Raw genomic sequence first — 21,688 nt, forward strand, 5'->3', positions numbered from 1 at the left:
CTAGTCTTAAATGTAGCTAATTTATATCTTTTGCGTGAAATCTTTAATAACGTCATTTCTTCTGCTTCCATATGGATTTCAAAAGCTTCAGCGTTGCTCATCAGATGTTTGTCCTTTTGTTCTTCGTGCTTATGGCGCACACCGCTAATGGAGACGTGAGTTATTCTTTTCCGGAGGAGATGAAACGCGGATCTGTGATTGGAAATATAGCAAAGGATCTCGGGCTCGATGTGAACAGATTATCAAGTCGTGATGCTCGAACTGATACTGAAGGAAACAGAAAACGATTCTGCGACATTAATCTGAATACTGGAGAACTGACCGTAGCGGAGAGGATCGACAGAGAGGGGCTTTGTGGAAAGAAATCTTCATGCGTAATAAAACAGGAGCTCGTGCTGGAAAATCCTTTGGAGCTGCATCGATTCATTCTTAATATTGAGGACATAAATGATAATTCACCACAGTTCAAAAAAAGTACAACAAAATTCGAAATAAGGGAATCCGCTCTTAAAGGATCTCGTTATTTATTAGATGAGGCCCATGATGCGGATATTGGTGTGAATTCAGTGCAGTCATATACATTACAAAACAATGAACACTTTCATCTGAGTGTTCTTACTGGAGCAAATGGAAACAAATATGGAGAACTGGTTCTTAATAAAGAGTTGGATCGCGAGCAGCAAAAGAGGTGACTTTAATTCTCACTGCGGTTGATGGCGGGACTCCACCGAGATCAGGTACTGTAGCCATACACGTCACTGTACTGGATGCTAATGATAATGCTCCAGTCTTTAGTCAGGCCGTCTATAAAGTCAGTGTGCCTGAAAATTCTCCTGTAGATACTGTAGTGGTTACTGTGAGCGCTACTGATGCTGACGAGGGACAAAATGGAGAGGTGACATATGAATTTGGCCATTTATCAGAAAGTTTTATGGAAATGTTTTCTCTCGATGCAGTGTCTGGTGAGATTAAACTCACGGGACTCATTGATTATGAGGAGGAGAGTTCAATTGAACTGCCAATTCAAGCTAAAGATGGTCAAGGGCTAGCAGGACGATCTACTGTATTTATAGATGTTATTGATGTCAATGATAACGCCCCTAAAATAATGATTAAATCTCTTAAAATCCCCGTCCCAGAGAATGCATCACCCGGTACAGAGGTTGGCATCATTAATGTGCAGGACAGAGACTCTGAGAATAACGGACAGGTGCGCTGCTCCATTCAGCAAAACGCCCCATTTAAACTCGTACCTTCAATCAAAAATTACTATTCTCTGGTGACCACAGGTGAATTAGACCGCGAGCTGGTGTCTGATTATAACATCACAATTACTGCTACTGATGAGGGCTCTCCACCTTTATCTTCCACTAAGAATATTCACTTCACTGTAGCGGACGTGAATGATAACCCACCTGTATTTGAAGAGCAGAATTACAGAGCTAATGTGCAAGAAAATAACAAACCGGGCTCCTCTATTTGTTCAGTATCAGCTACAGACCCGGACTGGAGACAGAATGGCACTGTAGTTTATTCTCTGTTGCCCTCTGATGTCAATGGCGCATCGGTGTCCTCCTTTTTATCCATTAACGGAGACACCGGGGTCCTTCATGCCGTGAGGTCGTTTGATTACGAGCAGTTGAGAAGTTTTAAAGTGCTCGTGTTAGCCAGAGACAACGGATCTCCTCCTCTGAGCAGTAACGTGACCGTGAGTGTCTTCATAACGGATGAGAATGATAACTCCCTCAGATATTATACCCCTCTCCGGAAGGGAACTCCTTCATGACCGAGATGGTCCCCAAAGCTGCGCAGGGGGCTCCCTGGTCTCCAAGGTGATCGCCGTGGACGCGGATTCTGGACAGAACGCGTGGCTCTCGTATCACATTATTAAAGCGACTGATCCGGGACTTTTCACTATCGGTGTCCACAGCGGAGAGATCAGGACGCAGCGGGACATTTCTGAATCTGACAGCATGAAACAGAACCTGATTGTCTCCGTGAGAGATAACGGACAGTCTCTCTCTCGGCCACGTGCGCATTGTATTTACTCATATCAGATAACTTGGCTGAAGTTCCTGAACTGAAAGACATGTCTCATGACGAGAGCAGCTCCAAACTGACGTTTTATTTGATCATCGCGCTGGTGTCCGTTTCCACTTTCTTCCTCACCTTCATCATCATCATTCTGGCCGTGAGGTTTTGTCGCAGGAGAAAGCCCAGACTGATGTTTGATGGAGCTGTAGCCATTCCCAGCGCGTATCTGCCTCCAAATTACGCAGACGTGGAGGGCGCGGGAACTCTCCGCAGCACTTACAATTATGACGCATACCTGACCACGGGCTCGCGCACTAGTGACTTCAAATTCATCAGATCTTATAATGAGGGCACACTGACCTCTGACCTGACTCTGAAAAAGACTCAGTCCTCTGTGGATGATCTTGATGGGCTTGACGCCGACATGACTGATTCGCTTCAGGTAGGGTGAATTATAACTTTTTCTCCTTGTTCTTGGTTTTAATGTAATTTAGTGCTCATTTTGTTCTTTTTAGAGAAAAGTATACGAGGCTATTTTAAGAAATCAGTGAACATTTTTGGGGTGTATGTGGATTCTCGATGACTCTGCATTGCGATACACTTTTTAATGCTATTTTTTGTATTGACTATTTTTAATTAGTGGTGCTTGCAAAGCATCACTATTGTAATCTCACATACTTATTATTATACTTTTTATTTTTATTTTTATTTTTATTTTTATATCTCTTAACAAAACTTCGGCACCTAACTCGTCCCGCACCGTTTGGCGTAGACCCACGAATGAGGTGTCAAATCGAACGGCCTATTGAGGACACATGTGCTATGACTTTTATAAGCGATCGGGGGTACGGTATTTGCCCCAGGGGCAAAAAAGCGGCCGAAAAATCCCATAGACTTAACATTGCGACAAACTTTGACGCGTCACAGCTCCAAGCGAGGATTTCGTAGAAACGTGTGATTTGCCACATTTGAAGAGGCTGACAGGCTCTGTAAGAGCATACCTCAATATGGGGTAAAAGTTGCACCCTGGGGGCAGGAGCTGCCCAAAAATGCCCCAATTGACTTATAATGGTGTAGGACGGCCCATGAAATGAAAAGGCATAGGGATTTGTATTGAACATAGCTCTGGATCACAGTGTCATAGAGACGAGGGGTGGGCTCATTTTACTCAGACAACCAATCAGTCTCTCTGGATCATTGTGAAGCTATCAAGCCACGCCCTAGCAACCATTAAGAGCACCTTAGCAACAAGTCCCATAGACTTCTATTGAAAAAGATCAAAGGGATATCTCCGGATAGAAGTGTCATAGAAACACAAGGGTGGTCTCGTTTGACTCGGGACAGCAAACAGCCAATCATGCATCACTTCAACACTTCCTAGCCCCTCCCTAGCAACCATTGTCGAGCACCTTAACAACCAAAATCCATAGAGGGATATCTTCCATTCTGAATGTCACAGAGGCATGGGAGTTGGTTTATATCATTCATACTGACAAGCAGCCTTTGGAGATTCATGATTGGCAGCTGCCAAGCCACTCCCTAGCAACTACACAGAGTACCCTAGCAACCGTTTAGCAGTAACTATATCTCTGCACCAGAAAATCAGAGAGACTTCTGGGTTGATTTATTTCAATCAGGATGGCAAGGAGACTTGATAAGTATCACTATGTTAACTGCCTAGCAACCAGATGGGGTTACCCTAGCAACCGAGTAACAAATCACATATCTCTGCATCAGAAAAACGTAGAGACTTCGGGTTGACTTATTTCAATCAGGATGGCAAGGAGACTTCATTAGTATCACTATGGTAACTGCCTAGCAACCAGATGGGCTTACCCTAGCAACCGAGTAACAAATCACATATCTCTGCATCACAAAAACATAGAGACTTCCGGGTTGACTTATTTCAATCAGGATGGCAAGGAGACTTCATTAGTATCACTATGGTAACTGCCTAGCAACCAGATGGGGTTACCCTAGCAACCGAGTAACAAATCACATATCTCTGCATCAGAAAAACGTAGAGACTTCCGGTTTGACTTATTTCAATCAGGATGGCAAGGACACTTGATTAGTATCACTATGGTAACTGCCTAGCAACCAGATGGGGTTACCCTAGCAACCGAGTAACAAATCACATATCTCGGCATCACAAAAACGTAAAGACTTCCGGGTTGACTTATTTCAATCAGGATGGCAAGGAGACTTCATTAGTATCACTATGGTAACTGCCTAGCAACCAGATGGGGTTACCCTAGCAACCGACTAACAAATCACATATCTCTGCATCACAAAAGCGTAGAGACTTCCTGGTTGACTTATTTCAATCAGGATGGCAAGGACACTTCATTAGTATCACTATGGTAACTGCCTAGCAACCAGATGGGGTTACCCTAGCAACCGACTAACAAATCACATATCTCTGCATCACAAAAGCGTAAAGACTTCGGATTGACTTATTTCAATCAGGATGGCAAGGACACTTCATTAGTATCACTATGGTAACTGCCTAGCAACCAGATGGGGTTACCCTAGCAACCGACTAACAAATCACATATCTCTGCATCACAAAAGCGTAGAGACTTCCGGGTTGACTTATTTCAATCAGGATGGCAAGGAGACTTCATTAGTATCACTATGGTAACTGCCTAGCAACCACATGGGGTTACCCTAGCAACCGAGTAACAAATCACATATCTCTGCATCAGAAAAGCGTAGCGACTTCTGGGTTGGTTTATTTCAATCAGGATGGCAAGGACACTTCATTAGTATCACTATGGTAACTGCCTAGCAACCAGATGGGGTTACCCTAGCAACCGACTAACAAATCACATATCTCTGCATCACAAAACGTAAAGACTTCCGGATTGATTTATTTCAATCAGGATGGCAAGGACACTTCATTAGTATCACTATGGTAACTGCCTAGCAACCAGATGGGGTTACCCTAGCAACCGACTAACAAATCACATATCTCTGCATCACAAAAGCGTAGAGACTTCGGGTTGACTTATTTCAATCAGGATGGCAAGGAGACTTCATTAGTATCACTATGGTAACTGCCTAGCAACCACATGGGGTTACCCTAGCAACCGAGTAACAAATCACATATCTCTGCATCAGAAAAGCGTAGCGACTTCTGGGTTGGTTTATTTCAATCAGGATGGCAAGGACACTTCATTAGTATCACTATGGTAACTGCCTAGCAACCAGATGGTGTTACCCTAGCAACCGAGTAACAAATCACATATCTCTAAATCACAAAAGCGTACAGACTTCTGGGTTGACTTATTTCAATCAGGATGGCAAGGACACTTCATTAGTATCACTATGGTCACTGCCTAGCAACCAGATGGGGTTACCCTAGCAACCGACTAACAAATCACATATCTCTGCATCACAAAAACGTAGAGACTTCCGGGTTGACTTATTTCAATCAGGATGGCAAAGAGACTTCATTAGTATCACTATGGTAACTGCCTAGCAACCACATGGGGTTACCCTAGCAACCGAGTAACAAATCACATATCTCTGCACCAGAAAATCGTAGAGACTTCTGGGTTGATTTATTTCAATCAGGATGGCAAGAAGACTTCATTAGTATCACTATGGTAACTGCCTAGCAACCAGATGGGGTTACCCTAGCAACCGAGTAACATATCACATATCTCTGGATCAGAACATCGTAGAGACTTCGGGTTGACTGATTTTACTCAGGATAGCAGGACACTTCATAAATATCACTATGGTAACTGCCTAGCAACCAGATGGGGTTACCCTAGCAACCAGTAAAAAAACACATATCTCAGCAGTTATAAAATGCTATTTGATCGAGTTTTGCCACGGCAAGCACCACTCACATTTTCTTCAGGATATGTACCTATCTAGTTATTAGTGGTGCTTGCAAAGCATCACTATTGTAATCTCACATACTTATTTTTATTTTTCTTCTTTTTATTATTATTCTATCTCCGTACAAAACTTGGCACCTAACTCGTCCCAAGACCGCTTGGCGTAGACCCACAAATGAGGTGTCAAATCGAACGGCCTATTGAGGACACGTGTGCTATGACTTTTATAAGTTTATCGGGGTACGGTATTTGCCCCAGGGGCAAAAAAGCGCCTAAAAATCCCATAGACTTAACATTGTGACAAACTTTGAGGCTCACAGCTCCGAGCGAGGATTTCACAGAAACGTGTGATTTGCCACATTTGAAGAGGCTGGCAGGCTCTGTAAGAGCATACCTCAATATGGGGTAAAAGTTGCACCCCTGGGGGCAGGAGCTGCCCAAAAATGCCCCAATTGACTTATAATGGTGTAGGACGGCCCATGAAATGAAAAGGCATAGGGATTTGTATTGAACATAGCTCTGGATCACAGTGTCATAGAGACCAGGGGTGGGCTCATTTTACTCAGACGACCAATCAGTCTCTCAGGATCATTGTGAAGCTATCAAGCCACGCCCTAGCAACCATTAAGAGCACCTTAGCAACAAGTCCCATAGACTTCTATTGAAACAGATCAAAGGGATATCTCCGGATAGAAGTGTCATAGAAACACAAGGGTGGTCTCGTTTGACTCGGGACAGCAAACAGCCAATCATGCATCAAATCAACACTTCCTAGCCCCTCCCTAGCAACCATTGTCGAAAGCACCTTAACAACCAAAATCCATAGAGGGATATCTTCCATTCTGAATGTCACAGAGGCATGGGAGTTGGTTTATATCATTCATACTGACAAGCAGCCTTTGGAGATTCATGATTGGCAGCTGCCAAGCCACTCCCTAGCAACTAAACAGAGTACCCTAGCAACCGCTTAGCAGTAACTATATCTCTGCACCACAAAATCAGAGAGACTTCTGGGTTGATTTATTTCAATCAGGATGGCAAGGAGACTTGATTAGTATCACTATGGTAACTGCCTAGCAACCAGATGGGGTTACCCTAGCAACCGAGTAACAAATCACATATCTCTGCATCAGAAAACGTAGAGACTTCCGGGTTGACTTATTTCAATCAGGATGGAAAGGACACTTCATTAGTATCACTATGGTAACTGCCTAGCAACCAGATGGGCTTACCCTAGCAACCGAGTAACAAATCACATATCTCTGCATCACAAAAACATAGAGACTTCCGGGTTGACTTATTTCAATCAGGATGGCAAGGACACTTCATTAGTATCACTATGGTAACTGCCTAGCAACCAGATGAGCTTACCCTAGCAACCGAGTAACAAATCACATATCTCTGCATCAGAAAACGTAGAGACTTCCGGTTGACTTATTTCAATCAGGATGGCAAGGACACTTGATTAGTATCACTATGGTATCTGCCTAGCAACCAGATGGGCTTACCCTAGCAACCGAAAGTAACAAATCACATATCTCTGCATCACAAAAACATAGAGACTTCCGGGTTGACTTATTTCAATCAGGATGGCAAGGAGACTTGATAAGTATCACTATGTTAACTGCCTAGCAACCAGATGGGGTTACCCTAGCAACCGAGAAACAAATCACATATCTCGGCACCAGAAAAGAGTACAGACTTCCGGGTTGATTTATTTCAATCAGGATGGCAAGGACACTTGATTACTATCACTATGGTAACTGCCTAGCAACCAGATGGGGTTACCCTAGCAACCGAGAAACAAATCACATATCTCGGCACCAGAAAAGAGTACAGACTTCCGGGTTGATTTATTTCAATCAGGATGGCAAGGACACTTGATTACTATCACTATGTTAACTGCCTAGCAACCAGATGGGGTTACCCTAGCAACCGAGAAACAAATCACATATCTCAGCACCAGAAAAGAGTACAGACTTCCGGGTTGATTTATTTCAATCAGGATGGCAAGGACACTTGATTACTATCACTATGGTAACTGCCTAGCAACCAGATGGGGTTACCCTAGCAACCGAGAAACAAATCACATATCTCGGCACCAGAAAAGAGTACAGACTTCCGGGTTGATTTATTTCACTCAGCATCGCAAGGACACTTGATTACTATCACTATGGTAACTGCCTAGCAACCAGATGGGGTTACCCTAGCAACCGAGTAACAAATCACATATCTCTGCACCACAAAATAGTACTGACTTCCGGGTTGATTTATTTCACTCAGGATCGCAAGGACACTTGATTACTATCACTATGGTAACTGCCTAGCAACCAGATGGGGTTACCCTAGCAACCGAGAAACAAATCACATATCTCGGCACCAGAAAAGAGTACAGACTTCCGGTTGATTTATTTCACTCAGCATCGCAAGGACACTTGATTACTATCACTATGGTAACTGCCTAGCAACCAGATGGGGTTACCCTAGCAACCGAGAAACAAATCACATATCTCGCACCAGAAAACAGTACAGACTTCTGGGTTGATTTATTTCAACCAGGATGGCAAGGACACTTCATTAGTATCAATATGGTAACTGCCTAGCAACCAGATGGGGTTACCCTAGCAACCGAGTAACAAATCACATATCTCTGCACCAGAAAACACTACAGACTTCCGGGTTGACTTATTTCACTCAGGATGGAAAGGAGCCATGTATTGTATTACCTTGGTAACTGCATAGCAACCACATGGGCTTACCCTAGCAACCGAGTAAAAAATCACATATTTCTGCACCAGAAAATCGTACAGACTTCTGGGCTGATTTATTTATGACCATAATTTTTTTCTTTTCCAGTTACAACATGCTGTTTGATCGAGTTTTGCCACGGCAAGCACCACTCACATTTTCTTCAGGAAATGTACCCATCTAGTTATTTATACTTTTTATTTTTATTTTTATTATATCTCTTAACAAAACTTCGGCACCTAACTCGTCCCGCGACCGCTTGGCGTGAGACCCACTAATGAGGTATCAAATCGAACGGCCTATTGAGGACACGTGTGCTATGACTTTTATAAGCGTATCGGGTACGGTATTTGCCCCAGGGCAAAAAAGCGCCTAAAAATCCCATAGACTTAACATTGAGACAAACTTTGACGGCCACAGCTCCAAGCTTAGGATTTCAGAGAAACGTGTGATTTGCCACATTTGAAGAGGCTGGCAGGCTCTGTAAGAGCATACCTCAATATGGGGTAAAAGTTGCACCCCTGGGGGCAGGAGCTGCCCAAAAATGCCCCAATTGACTTATAATGGTGTAGGACGGCCCATGAAATGAAAAAGGCATAGGGATTTGTATTGAACATAGCTCTGGATCACAGTGTCATAGAGACGCAGGGGGTGGGCTCATTTTACTCAGACAACCAATCAGTCTCTCTGGATCATTGTGAAGCTATCAAGCCACGCCCTAGCAACCATTAAGAGCACCTTAGCAACAAGTCCCATAGACTTCTATTGAAAAAGATCAAAGGGATATCTCCGGATAGAAGTGTCATAGAAACACAAGGGTGGTCTCGCTTGACTCGGGACAGCAAACAGCCAATCATGCATCACTTCAACACTTCCTAGCCCCTCCCTAGCAACCATTGTCGAGCACCTTAACAACCAAAATCCATAGAGGGATATCTTCCATTCTGAATGTCACAGAGGCATGGGAGTTGGTTTATATCATTCATACTGACAAGCAGCCTTTGGAGATTCATGATTGGCAGCTGCCAAGCCACTCCCTAGCAACTACACAGAGTACCCTAGCAACCGCTTAGCAGTAACTATATCTCTGCACCAGAAAATCAGAGAGACTTCTGGGTTGATTTATTTCAATCAGGATGGCAAGGAGACTTGATAAGTATCACTATGTTAACTGCCTAGCAACCAGATGGGGTTACCCTAGCAACCGAAAGTAACAAATCACATATCTCTGCATCAGAAAAACGTAGAGACTTCCGGGTTGACTTATTTCAATCAGGATGGCAAGGACACTTCATTAGTATCACTATGGTAACTGCCTAGCAACCAGATGGGCTTACCCTAGCAACCGAGTAACAAATCACATATCTCTGCATCACAAAAACATAGAGACTTCCGGGTTGACTTATTTCAATCAGGATGGCAAGGACACTTGATAAGTATCACTATGTTAACTGCCTAGCAACCAGATGGGGTTACCCTAGCAACCGAGTAACAAATCACATATCTCTGCATCAGAAAAACGTAGAGACTTCCGGGTTGACTTATTTCAATCAGGATGGCAAGGACACTTCATTAGTATCACTATGGTAACTGCCTAGCAACCACATGAGCTTACCCTAGCAACCGAGTAACAAATCACATATCTCTGCATCAGAAAAACGTACAGACTACCAGGTTGACTTATTTCAATCAGGATGGCAAGGACACTTCATTAGTATCACTATGATTACTGCCTAGCAACCAGATGGGGTTACCCTAGCAACCGAGAAACAAATCACATATCTCTGCACCAGAAAAGAGTACAGACTTCCGGGTTGATTTATTTCACTCAGGATGGCAAGGACACTTGATTACTATCACTATGGTAACTGCCTAGCAACCAGATGGGGTTACCCTAGCAACCGAGAAACAAATCACATATCTCGGCACCAGAAAAGAGTACAGACTTCCGGGTTGATTTATTTCACTCAGGATCGCAAGGACACTTGATTACTATCACTATGGTAACTGCCTAGCAACCAGATGGGGTTACCCTAGCAACCGAGAAACAAATCACATATCTCAGCACCAGAAAAGAGTACAGACTTCCGGGTTGATTTATTTCAACCAGGATGGCAAGGACACTTCATTAGTATCAATATGGTAACTGCCTAGCAACCAGATGGGGTTACCCTAGCAACCGAGTAACAAATCACATATCTCTGCACCAGAAAACACTACAGACTTCCGGGTTGACTTATTTCACTCAGGATGGAAAGGAGCCATGTATTGTATTACCTTGGTAACTGCATAGCAACCACATGGGCTTACCCTAGCAACCGAGTAACAAATCACATATTTCTGCACCAGAAAATCGTACAGACTTCTGGGCTGATTTATTTATGACCATAATTTTTGTTCTTTTCAAGTTACAACATGCTGTTTGACGAGTTTTGCCACGGCAAGCACCACTCACATTTTCTTCAGGAAATGTACCTATCTAGTTAGTGGTGCTTGCAAAGCATCACTATTGTAATCTCACATACTTATTTTTATTTTTATCTTTTTTATTTTTATTATTATTCTATCTCCGCACAAAACTTCGGCACCTAACTCGTCTCCAGCACCGCTTAGTGAGACCCACTAATGAGGTGTCAAATCGAACGGCCTATTGAGGACACGTGTGCTATGACTTTTATGTTTATCGGGTACGGTAATTGCCCCAGGGGCAAAAAAAGCGGCCTAAAAATCCCATAGACTTAACATTGCGACAAACTTTGACGCGCCACAGCTCCGAGCTGAGGATTTCGCAGAAACGCAGTGATTTGCCACATTTGAAGAGGCTGGCAGGCTCTGTAAGAGCATACCTCAAAATGGGGTAAAAGTTGCACTCCTGGGGGCAGGAGCTGCCCAAAAATGCCCCAATTGACTTACAATGGTGTAGGACGGCCCATGAAATGAAATGGCATTGGGATTTGTATTCAACATAGCTCTGGATCACAGTGTCATAGAGACAATGGGGCGGGCTCATTTTACTCAGACGACCAATCAGTATCTCAGGATCATTTTGAATCTATCAAGCCACGCCCTAGCAACAATTTAGAGCACCTTAGCAACAAGTCCCATAGACTTCTAATGAAAGACATCAAAGGGATATCTCCGGATAGAAGTGTCATAGAAACACAAGGGTGGTCTCGCTTCACTCGGGCAGCAAACAGCCAATCATGAATCACCTCAACACTTCCTAGCCCCTCCCTAGCAACCATTGTCGAGCACCTTAGCAACCAAAATCCATAGAGGATATCTTCCATTCTGAATGTCACAGAGGCATGGGAGTTGGTTTATATCATTCATACTGACAAGCAGCCTTTGGAGATTAATGATTGGCAGCTGCCAAGCCACTCCCTAGCAACTAAACAGAGTACCCTAGCAACCATTTAGCAGTAACTATATCTCTGCACCAGAAAATCAGAGAAACTTCTGGGTTGATTTATTTCAATCAGGATGGCAAGGAGACTTCATTAGTATCACTAAGGTAACTGCCTAGCAACCAGATGGGGTTACCCTAGCAACCGAGTAACAAATCACATATCTCTGCATCAGAAAAACGTAGAGACTTCCGGGTTGACTTATTTCAATCAGGATGGCAAGGACACTTGATTACTATCACTATGATTACTGCCTAGCAACCAGATGGGGTTACCCTAGCAACCGAAAGTAACAAATCACATATCTCTGCACCAGAAAATAGTACTGACTTCCGGGTTGATTTATTTCACTCAGGATGGCAAGGACACTTGATTACTATCACTATGGTAACTGCCTAGCAACCAGATGGGGTTACCCTAGCAACCGAGTAACAAATCACATATCTCTGCACCAGAAAAGAGTACAGACTTCCGGGTTGATTTATTTCAACCAGGATGGCAAGGACACTTGATTAGTATCACTATGGTAACTGCCTAGCAACCACATGGGGTTACCCTAGCAACCGAGTAACAAATCACATATCTCTGCATCAGAAAATACGTACATGACTTCTGGGTTGACTTATTTCAACTCAGGATGGCAAGGACACTTGATTACTATCACTATGGTAACTGCCTAGCAACCAGATGGGGTTACCCTAGCAACCGAGTAACAAATCACATATCTCTGCACCAGAAAAGAGTACAGACTTCCAGGTTGATTTATTTCAACTCAGGATGGCAAGGACACTTGATTAGTATCAATATGGTAACTGCCTAGCAACCAGATGGGGTTACCCTAGCAACCGAGTAACAAATCACATATCTCTGCACCAGAAAATAGTACAGACTTCCGGGTTGATTTATTTCAACTCAGGATGGCAAGGACACTTGATTACTATCACTATGGTAACTGCCTAGCAACCAGATGGGGTTACCCTAGCAACCGAGTAACAAATCACATATCTCTGCACCAGAAAACAGTACAGACTTCCGGTTGACTTATTTCAACTCAGGATGGCAAGGACACTTCATTAGTATCACTATGGTAACTGCCTAGCAACCAGATGGGGTTACCCTAGCAACCAAGTAACAAATCACATATCTCTGCATCAGAAAAACGTAGAGACTTCCGGGTTGATTTATTTCACTCAGGATGGCAAGGAGACTTCATTAGTATCACTATGGTAACTGCCTAGCAACCAGATGGGGTTACCCTAGCAACCAACTAACAAATCACATATCTCTGAATCAGAATAACGTAGAGACTTCCTGGTTGACTTATTTCAATCAGGATGGCAAGGACACTTCATAAGTATCACTATGGTAACTGCCTAGCAACCACATGGGGTTACCCTAGCAACCGAGTAACAAATCACATATCTCTGCATCAGAAAAACGTACAGACTTCCGGGTTGACTTATTTCACTCAGGATGGAAAGGAGCCATGTCATTGTATTACCTATGGTAACTGCATAGCAACCACATGGGCTTACCCTAGCAACCGAGTAACAAATCACATATTTCTGCACCAGAAAATCATACAGACTTCTGGGTTGATTTATTCATGACCATAATTTTTGTTCTTTTCAAGTTACAACATGCTGTTTCACTGAGTTTTGCCACGGCAAGCACCACTCACATTTTCTTCAGGAAATGTACCTCTAGTGGTGCTTGCAGCATCACTATTGTATCTCACTACTTATTTTATTTTCTTTTTTATTATTATTCTATCTCCGCACAAAACTTCGCACCTAACTCGTCCCCAAGACCGCTTGGCGTAGACCCACCTAATGAGGTGTCAAATCGAACGGCCTATTGAGGACACGTGTGCTATGACTTTTATGTTTATCGGGGTACGGTAATTGCCCCAGGGGCAAAAAAGCGCCTAAAAATCCCATAGACTTAACATTGCGACAAACTTTGACGCGCCACAGCTCCGAGCGTAGGATTTCGCGAGAAACGCAGTGATTTGCCATATTTGAAGAGGCTGGCAGGCTCTGTAAGAGCATACCTCAAAATGGGGTAAAAGTTGCACCCCTGGGGGCAGGAGCTGCCCAAAAATGCCCCAATTGACTTACAATGGTGTAGGACGGCCCATGAAATGAAATGGCATTGGGATTTGTATTCAACATAGCTCTGGATCACAGTGTCATAGAGACAATGGGGCGGGCTCATTTTACTCAGACGACCAATCAGTATCTCAGGATCATTTTGAATCTATCAAGCCACGCCCTAGCAACAATTTAGAGCACCTTAGCAACAAGTCCCATAGACTTCTAATGAAAGACATCAAAGGGATATCTCCGGATAGAAGTGTCATAGAAACACAAGGGTGGTCTCTGCTTTCACTCGGGCAGCAAACAGCCAATCATGAATCACCTCAACACTTCCTAGCCCCTCCCTAGCAACCATTGTCGAGCACCTTAGCAACCAAAATCCATAGAGGATATCTTCCATTCTGAATGTCACAGAGGCATGGGAGTTGGTTTATATCATTCATACTGACAAGCAGCCTTTGGAGATTAATGATTGGCAGCTGCCAAGCCACTCCCTAGCAACTAAACAGAGTACCCTAGCAACCATTTAGCAGTAACTATATCTCTGCACCAGAAAATCAGAGAAACTTCTGGGTTGATTTATTTCAATCAGGATGGCAAGGAGACTTCATTAGTATCACTAAGGTAACTGCCTAGCAACCAGATGGGGTTACCCTAGCAACCGAGTAACAAATCACATATCTCTGCATCAGAAAAACGTAGAGACTTCCGGGTTGACTTATTTCAATCAGGATGGCAAGGACACTTGATTACTATCACTATGATTACTGCCTAGCAACCAGATGGGGTTACCCTAGCAACCGAGTAACAAATCACATATCTCTGCACCAGAAAATAGTACTGACTTCCGGGTTGATTTATTTCACTCAGGATGGCAAGGACACTTGATTACTATCACTATGGTAACTGCCTAGCAACCAGATGGGGTTACCCTAGCAACCGAGAAACAAATCACATATCTCGGCACCAGAAAAGAGTACAGACTTCCAGGTTGATTTATTTCAACCAGGATGGCAAGGACACTTCATTAGTATCAATATGGTAACTGCCTAGCAACCACATGGGTTTACCCTAGCAACCGAGTAACAAATCACATATCTCTGCATCAGAAAAACGTAGATACTTCTGGGTTGACTTATTTCAATCAGGATGGCAAGGACACTTGATTACTATCACTATGGTAACTGCCTAGCAACCAGATGGGGTTACCCTAGCAACCGAGTAACAAATCACATATCTCTGCACCAGAAAATAGTACTGACTTCCGGGTTGATTTATTTCACTCAGGATCGCAAGGACACTTGATTACTATCACTATGGTAACTGCCTAGCAACCAGATGGGGTTACTCCTAGCAACCGAGAAACAAATCACATATCTCGGCACCAGAAAAGAGTACAGACTTCGGGTTGATTTATTTCAACCAGGATGGCAAGGACACTTCATTAGTATCAATATGGTAACTGCCTAGCAACCAGATGGGGTTACCCTACCAACCGAGTAACAAATCACATATCTCTGCACCAGAAAACAGTAGTGACTTCCGGGTTGACTTATTTCACTCAGGATGGCAAGGAGACTTCATTAGTATCACTATGGTAACTGCCTAGCAACCATATGGGGTTACCCTAGCAACCGAGTAACAAATCACATATCTCTGCATCACAAAAACATAGAGACTTCCGGGTTGACTTATTTCAATCAGGATGGCAAGGAGACTTCATTAGTATCACTATGGTAACTGCCTAGCAACCAGATGGGGTTACCCTAGCAACCGACTAGCAAATCACATATCTCTGAATCACAATAACGTAGAGAGTTCCGGGTTGACTTATTTCAATCAGGATGGCAAGGAGACTTCATAAGTATCACTATGGTAACTGCCTAGCAACCAGATGGGGTTACCCTAGCAACCGACTAACAAATAACATATCTCTGCATCACAAAAACGTAGAGACTTCCGGGTTGACTTATTTCACTCAGGATGGAAAGGAGCCATGTATTGTATTACCTTGGTAACTGCATAGCAACCACATGGGCTTACCCTAGCAACCGAAAGTAACAAATCACATATTTCTGCACCAGAAAATCATACAGACTTCTGGGTTGATTTATTCATGACCATAATTTTTGCTCTTTTCAAGTTATAACATGCTGTTTCACGAGTTTTGCCACGGCAAGCACCACTCACATTTTCTTCAGGAAATGTACCTATCTAGTTATACTTTTTATTTTTATTTTTTTTTATATCTCTTAACAAAACTTCGGCACCTAACTCGTCCCAAGCACCGCTTGGCATGAGACCCACGTAATGAGGTGTCAAATCGAACGGCCTATTGAGGACACGTGTGCTATGACTTTTATAAGTTTATCGGGGTACGGTATTTGCCCCAGGGGCAAAAAAGCAGCCTAAAAATCCCATAGACTTAACATTGAGACAAACTTTGACGCGTCACAGCTCCAAGCTGAGGATTTCGTAGAAACGTGTGATTTGCCACATTTGAAGAGGCTGGCAGGCTCTGTAAGAGCATACCTCAATATGGGGTAAAAGTTGCACTCCTGGGGGGCAGGAGCTGCCCAAAAATGCCCCAATTGACTTATAATGGTGTAGGACGGCCCATGAAATGAAAAGGCATAGGGATTTGTATTGAACATAGCTCTGGATCACAGTGTCATAGAGACGAGGGGTGGGCTCATTTTACTCAGACGACCAATCAGTCTCTCAGGATCATTGTGAAGCTATCAAGCCACGCCCTAGCAACCATTAAGAGCACCTTAGCAACAAGTCCCATAGACTTCTATTGAAACAGATCAAAGGGATATCTCCGGATAGAAGTGTCATAGAAACACAAGGGTGGTCTCGTTTGACTCGGGACAGCAAACAGCCAATCATGCATCAAATCAACACTTCCTAGCCCCTCCCTAGCAACCATTGTCGAGCACCTTAACAACCAAAATCCATAGAGGGATATCTTCCATTCTGAATGTCACAGAGGCATGGGAGTTGGTTTATATCATTCATACTGACAAGCAGCCTTTGGAGATTCATGATTGGCAGCTGCCAAGCCACTCCCTAGCAACTAAACAGAGTACCCTAGCAACCGCTTAGCAGTAACTATATCTCTGCACCAGAAAATCAGAGAGACTTCTGGGTTGATTTATTTCAATCAGGATGGCAAGGAGACTTGATTAGTATCACTATGGTAACTGCCTAGCAACCAGATGGGGTTACCCTAGCAACCGAGTAACAAATCACATATCTCTGCATCAGAAAACGTAGAGACTTCCGGGTTGACTTATTTCAATCAGGATGGAAAGGAGACTTCATTAGTATCACTATGGTAACTGCCTAGCAACCAGATGGGCTTACCCTAGCAACCGAGTAACAAATCACATATCTCTGCATCACAAAAACATAGAGACTTCCGGGTTGACTTATTTCAATCAGGATGGCAAGGACACTTGATTAGTATCACTATGGTAACTGCCTAGCAACCAGATGGGGTTACCCTAGCAACCGAGTAACAAATCACATATCTCTGCATCACAAAAACATAGAGACTTCCGGGTTGACTTATTTCAATCAGGATGGCAAGGACACTTCATTAGTATCACTATGGTAACTTCCTAGCAACCAGATGGGCTTACCCTAGCAACCGAGTAACAAATCACATATCTCTGCATCAGAAAAACGTAGAGACTTCCGGGTTGACTTATTTCACTCAGGATGGCAAGGACACTTGATTAGTATCACTATGGTAACTGCCTAGAAACCAGATGGGGTTACCTTAGCAACCGAGTAACAAATCACATATCTCTGCACCAGAAAATAGTACAGACCTCTGGGTTGATTTATTTCACTCAGGATGGCAAGGACACTTGATTACTATCACTATGGTAACTGCCTAGCAACCACATGGGGTTACCCTAGCAACCGAGTAACAAATCACATATCTCTGCACCAGAAAATAGTACTGACTTCCGGGTTGATTTATTTCAACCAGGATGGCAAGGACACTTCATTAGTATCAATATGGTAACTGCCTAGCAACCAGATGGGGTTACCCTAGCAACCGAGAAACAAATCACATATCTCGGCACCACAAAAGAGTACAGACTTCCGGGTTGATTTATTTCAACCAGGATGGCAAGGACACTTCATTAGTATCAATATGGTAACTGCCTAGCAACAAGATGGGGTTACCCTAGCAACCGAGTAACAAATCACATATCTCTGCACCAGAAAAGAGTAGTGACTTCCGGGTTGACTTATTTCACTCAGGATGGCAAGGACACTTCATTAGTATCACTATGGTAACTGCCTAGCAACAAGGACGGGTTACCCTAGCAACCAAATAACAAATCACATATCTCTGCATCACAAAAACGTAGAGACTTCCGGGTTGACTTATTTCAATCAGGATGGCAAGGAGACTTCATTAGTATCACTATGGTATCTGCCTAGCAACCAGATGGGGTTACCCTAGCAACTGAGTAACAAATCGCATATCTCTGCATCAGAAAAACTTAGAGACTTCCGGGTTGACTTATTTCAATCAGGATGGCAAGGAGACTTGATTAGTATCACTATGGTAACTGCCTAGCAACCAGATGGGGTTACCCTAGCAACCGAGTTACAAATCACATATTTCTGCACCAGAAAATCGTACAGACTTCTGGGTTGATTTATTTACAGACTTCTGGGTTGATTTATTTATGACCATAATTTTTGTTCTTTTCAATTTATAACATGCTGTTTGACGAGTTTTGCCACGCCAAGCACCACTCACATTTTCTTCAGGAAATGTACCTATCTAGTTTATCTTCTATTCGCTTCAATTTTAAATTATTTCCTCCCTTTTTATATGACTGCATTTGACCCCGCTCTAAATGTTGGTGGTCTCGTTTTTCTAGTCATGGAAATGAAGACTAATTTAAGTGCGTTCTTACTGAAAATCATAATTATATATATATGTGTATATTTTTATTTTTGGGATACATTCTTAAAAGCTGCAACTATGTTAAGTATGCTACTTTTAAAAGTATATTTTTTATTATAATTTTTTCTTTATTGTATTATTTTTCTTACTTGCTTCGTTTATTGCCCTGTTGAGTTTTTTCCTTCCTCGTGTCTTTAAAGTGTTTCCATAGTTGCTAATTTTATAAAGAGATATTTTCAGATAACTTGTCATTCGGGGTCTAAATACAAACACAACAGAACTTCTCGCCCTGCCAAGTCTTCTGATCCTTCTGTTTGGTGGTTGTACACTGTTGTAGGTCTTTTCTACAGTAACATACAAAAACCTTGATTTATTATATTTATTTTTGAACATTAGATTGATTGTCTATATTGAGTCAGTGGTGCTCTCTGGTCTCTTATTTCTGTGGCAATGTTTTTGATGATTGATCTTATTGATGGTTTTAGTGAAGTTTTGTTAATTTCATCGACGAGTGATTTAATCTGTAAATTGTTGAATGCAATTGTCGGTAAACTTCCGGTGTCAATGATCTTTATAGGGTTGAGCTGGAATTTGTGGTTCATTTCAGACTTCTATTCACAGTATTTTCAGGTACAACAGGTATTTAGTTTTAGTTTTCATCAAACTGCATTCATAAGAAGACTACTAGACTAGATTTATGTATATTAAAGAAAATGACTAATTTAGTGCTTTCATGAAAATAGTATTTGTCTGATTTAAAATTTGCCTTTTATTGTTGAGTAGCTACTTTTATTGAGCATACAACTTCAAAACTCCTCTTGTTCAGTCTTTACTGTATTTTGTCATGGCTTGTTGGTTTGAGACTTTTGAAGTTTTTCTTTCTTGTTTCATTAATGTTTTTTATTTTAATCTCAGGCTGATTGTTTTAATTAAATAGTCAGATTGAGTCAGCACTTAATCAGGTGCTCCCAAATATTCAGCAGGTGGTGAGAAATTTGGGCATCTATTTTGATACAAATTTAAATGTTGAATATCAGATCAGGAAGTTAGTTCAGTCTTGTTTTACTCATTTAAAGAACATTTCCAATGTCAGACGTGTGTTGAGTTTTAAGAGTAGAGAGAAGCTTAAACATGCTTTAATTTCATCTCATCTTGATTATTGTTGTACCTTGTTTTCAACTTTAAATCAAAAGCTGATCGAGCTTTTGTATTGAAGTTCCCACTATTATAGAACAGCCTGCTCTGGGATATTAGATCTGCTGAATCTGTGTCTGATTTTAAGTCTTGTTTAAAAACTCATTTCAATAGACTTATTAGTGTTATTACATTTATTTTTTGTGAATCACTTTGTGCTAAATTTCCAAAAGGTGAAATAAAAATAAAGTTATAATTATTATTAAAGAGATCATTTGAGGTCTAAATACAAACAAAACAGAATTTGTCTCACCCTGTGAAGTCTCCTAATCTTTAAGCTTTTTGTTACATCCATATTTTACTTATGTATGATCAACTTTTTAAAAGTATGTTTTAAGCTGGAGAACTTCATATTTCACATCCACTTGTGAAGATTTGTTTGTGTGTCGATATCAAGTCAGTGTTGCTCTCTCTGACATTGACTCAAGTTAATAATAGCCTAAAATTAACCTTCATTTTATATAATTTATATGTGACGAATTGATGTTTTTAGTTTATTCCCGTCTTCACAAATAATATATATATATATATATGTAATAAATAATAATTTAAATATAATTAATTTGTAAATCACTGTGAATTTTTATGACCACGAATTTCCCATCAATGATTTTGAAGGGCTTGATGAGGAAAGATGTCGTTTATTTCAGGTGTACTGAGTTCCCTCTTGTCTGCACTATATTTTGGATCAGTTTCCCTATTTTATATAAGTCAATTTTCCCTTTTGAATTCTAAACAAATGGCATTTACAGGAAATAGACTTGTTTCTTTTGTTGAACAAAGTGTGTGTGTGTGTGTGTGTGTGTGTGTGTGTGTGTGTGTGTGTGTGTGTGTGTGTGTGTGTGTGTGTGTGTGTGTGTGTGTGTGTGCGTGTGTTTAGTTGCTGTCCATGGTTCTGCAGCAGCGGTGCTTCGTGCTGTTTGAGTTTGGCTTTCATGTTATACTTCTGTGTCTTTTATAGGAACACTATAAAGCTATATTCTAACTCATGTCCAAAAATATGATGTTTTTAGCTTTTAACTGGCACTTGATATCGTGAGGTCATTGCATGTATGTAACACTTATTCATCCCACTTTCAGCTCAGTTCTTTCAGAGAACTTTACTTTATGCAGTTATTTACTTGAACTCTTAGTGTCGCTGTTCACCTGTAATATTATTGGTAATAACATATTACTTCTCCCCACCCTGTTGATGATGTCATATAAAGCTTCCAGCTCGTCCCATTGTAGAAAATCGTCGACACGGACAGAATCTCGGATCATCTTCACTAAAGTGTCACGTTGTAGATTTTGTCTTCCAATTAAATTTTCCATTGCATGTTTTTCATATGTGCATATTTCCAGAATGGATTTCCAAAGCTTCTGGCTTTCTGGGAAAATGTTTGGTCTTTTGTTCTTCGTGCTTATGGCGCACAC

At 41.9% G+C, this 21,688-nt stretch overlaps 1 protein-coding gene across 1 annotated transcript in view; it reads left to right on the plus strand.

Annotated features, from left to right (window-relative positions):
* The window catches only part of LOC127663245 (protocadherin beta-15-like), a 32,507-nt gene that overhangs the window by 4,062 nt on the left and 6,757 nt on the right, over nt 1–21,688 (plus strand). The window contains exon 2 of the mRNA XM_052154768.1: nt 738–1,620. Coding sequence (XP_052010728.1) covers nt 738–1,620 — 883 coding nt within the window. The remainder of the gene's footprint in view (nt 1–737; nt 1,621–21,688) is intronic.

Source organism: Xyrauchen texanus, chromosome 23, assembly GCF_025860055.1.
Source record: "Xyrauchen texanus isolate HMW12.3.18 chromosome 23, RBS_HiC_50CHRs, whole genome shotgun sequence".
NCBI classification, from domain to species: Eukaryota; Metazoa; Chordata; class Actinopteri; order Cypriniformes; family Catostomidae; genus Xyrauchen; species Xyrauchen texanus.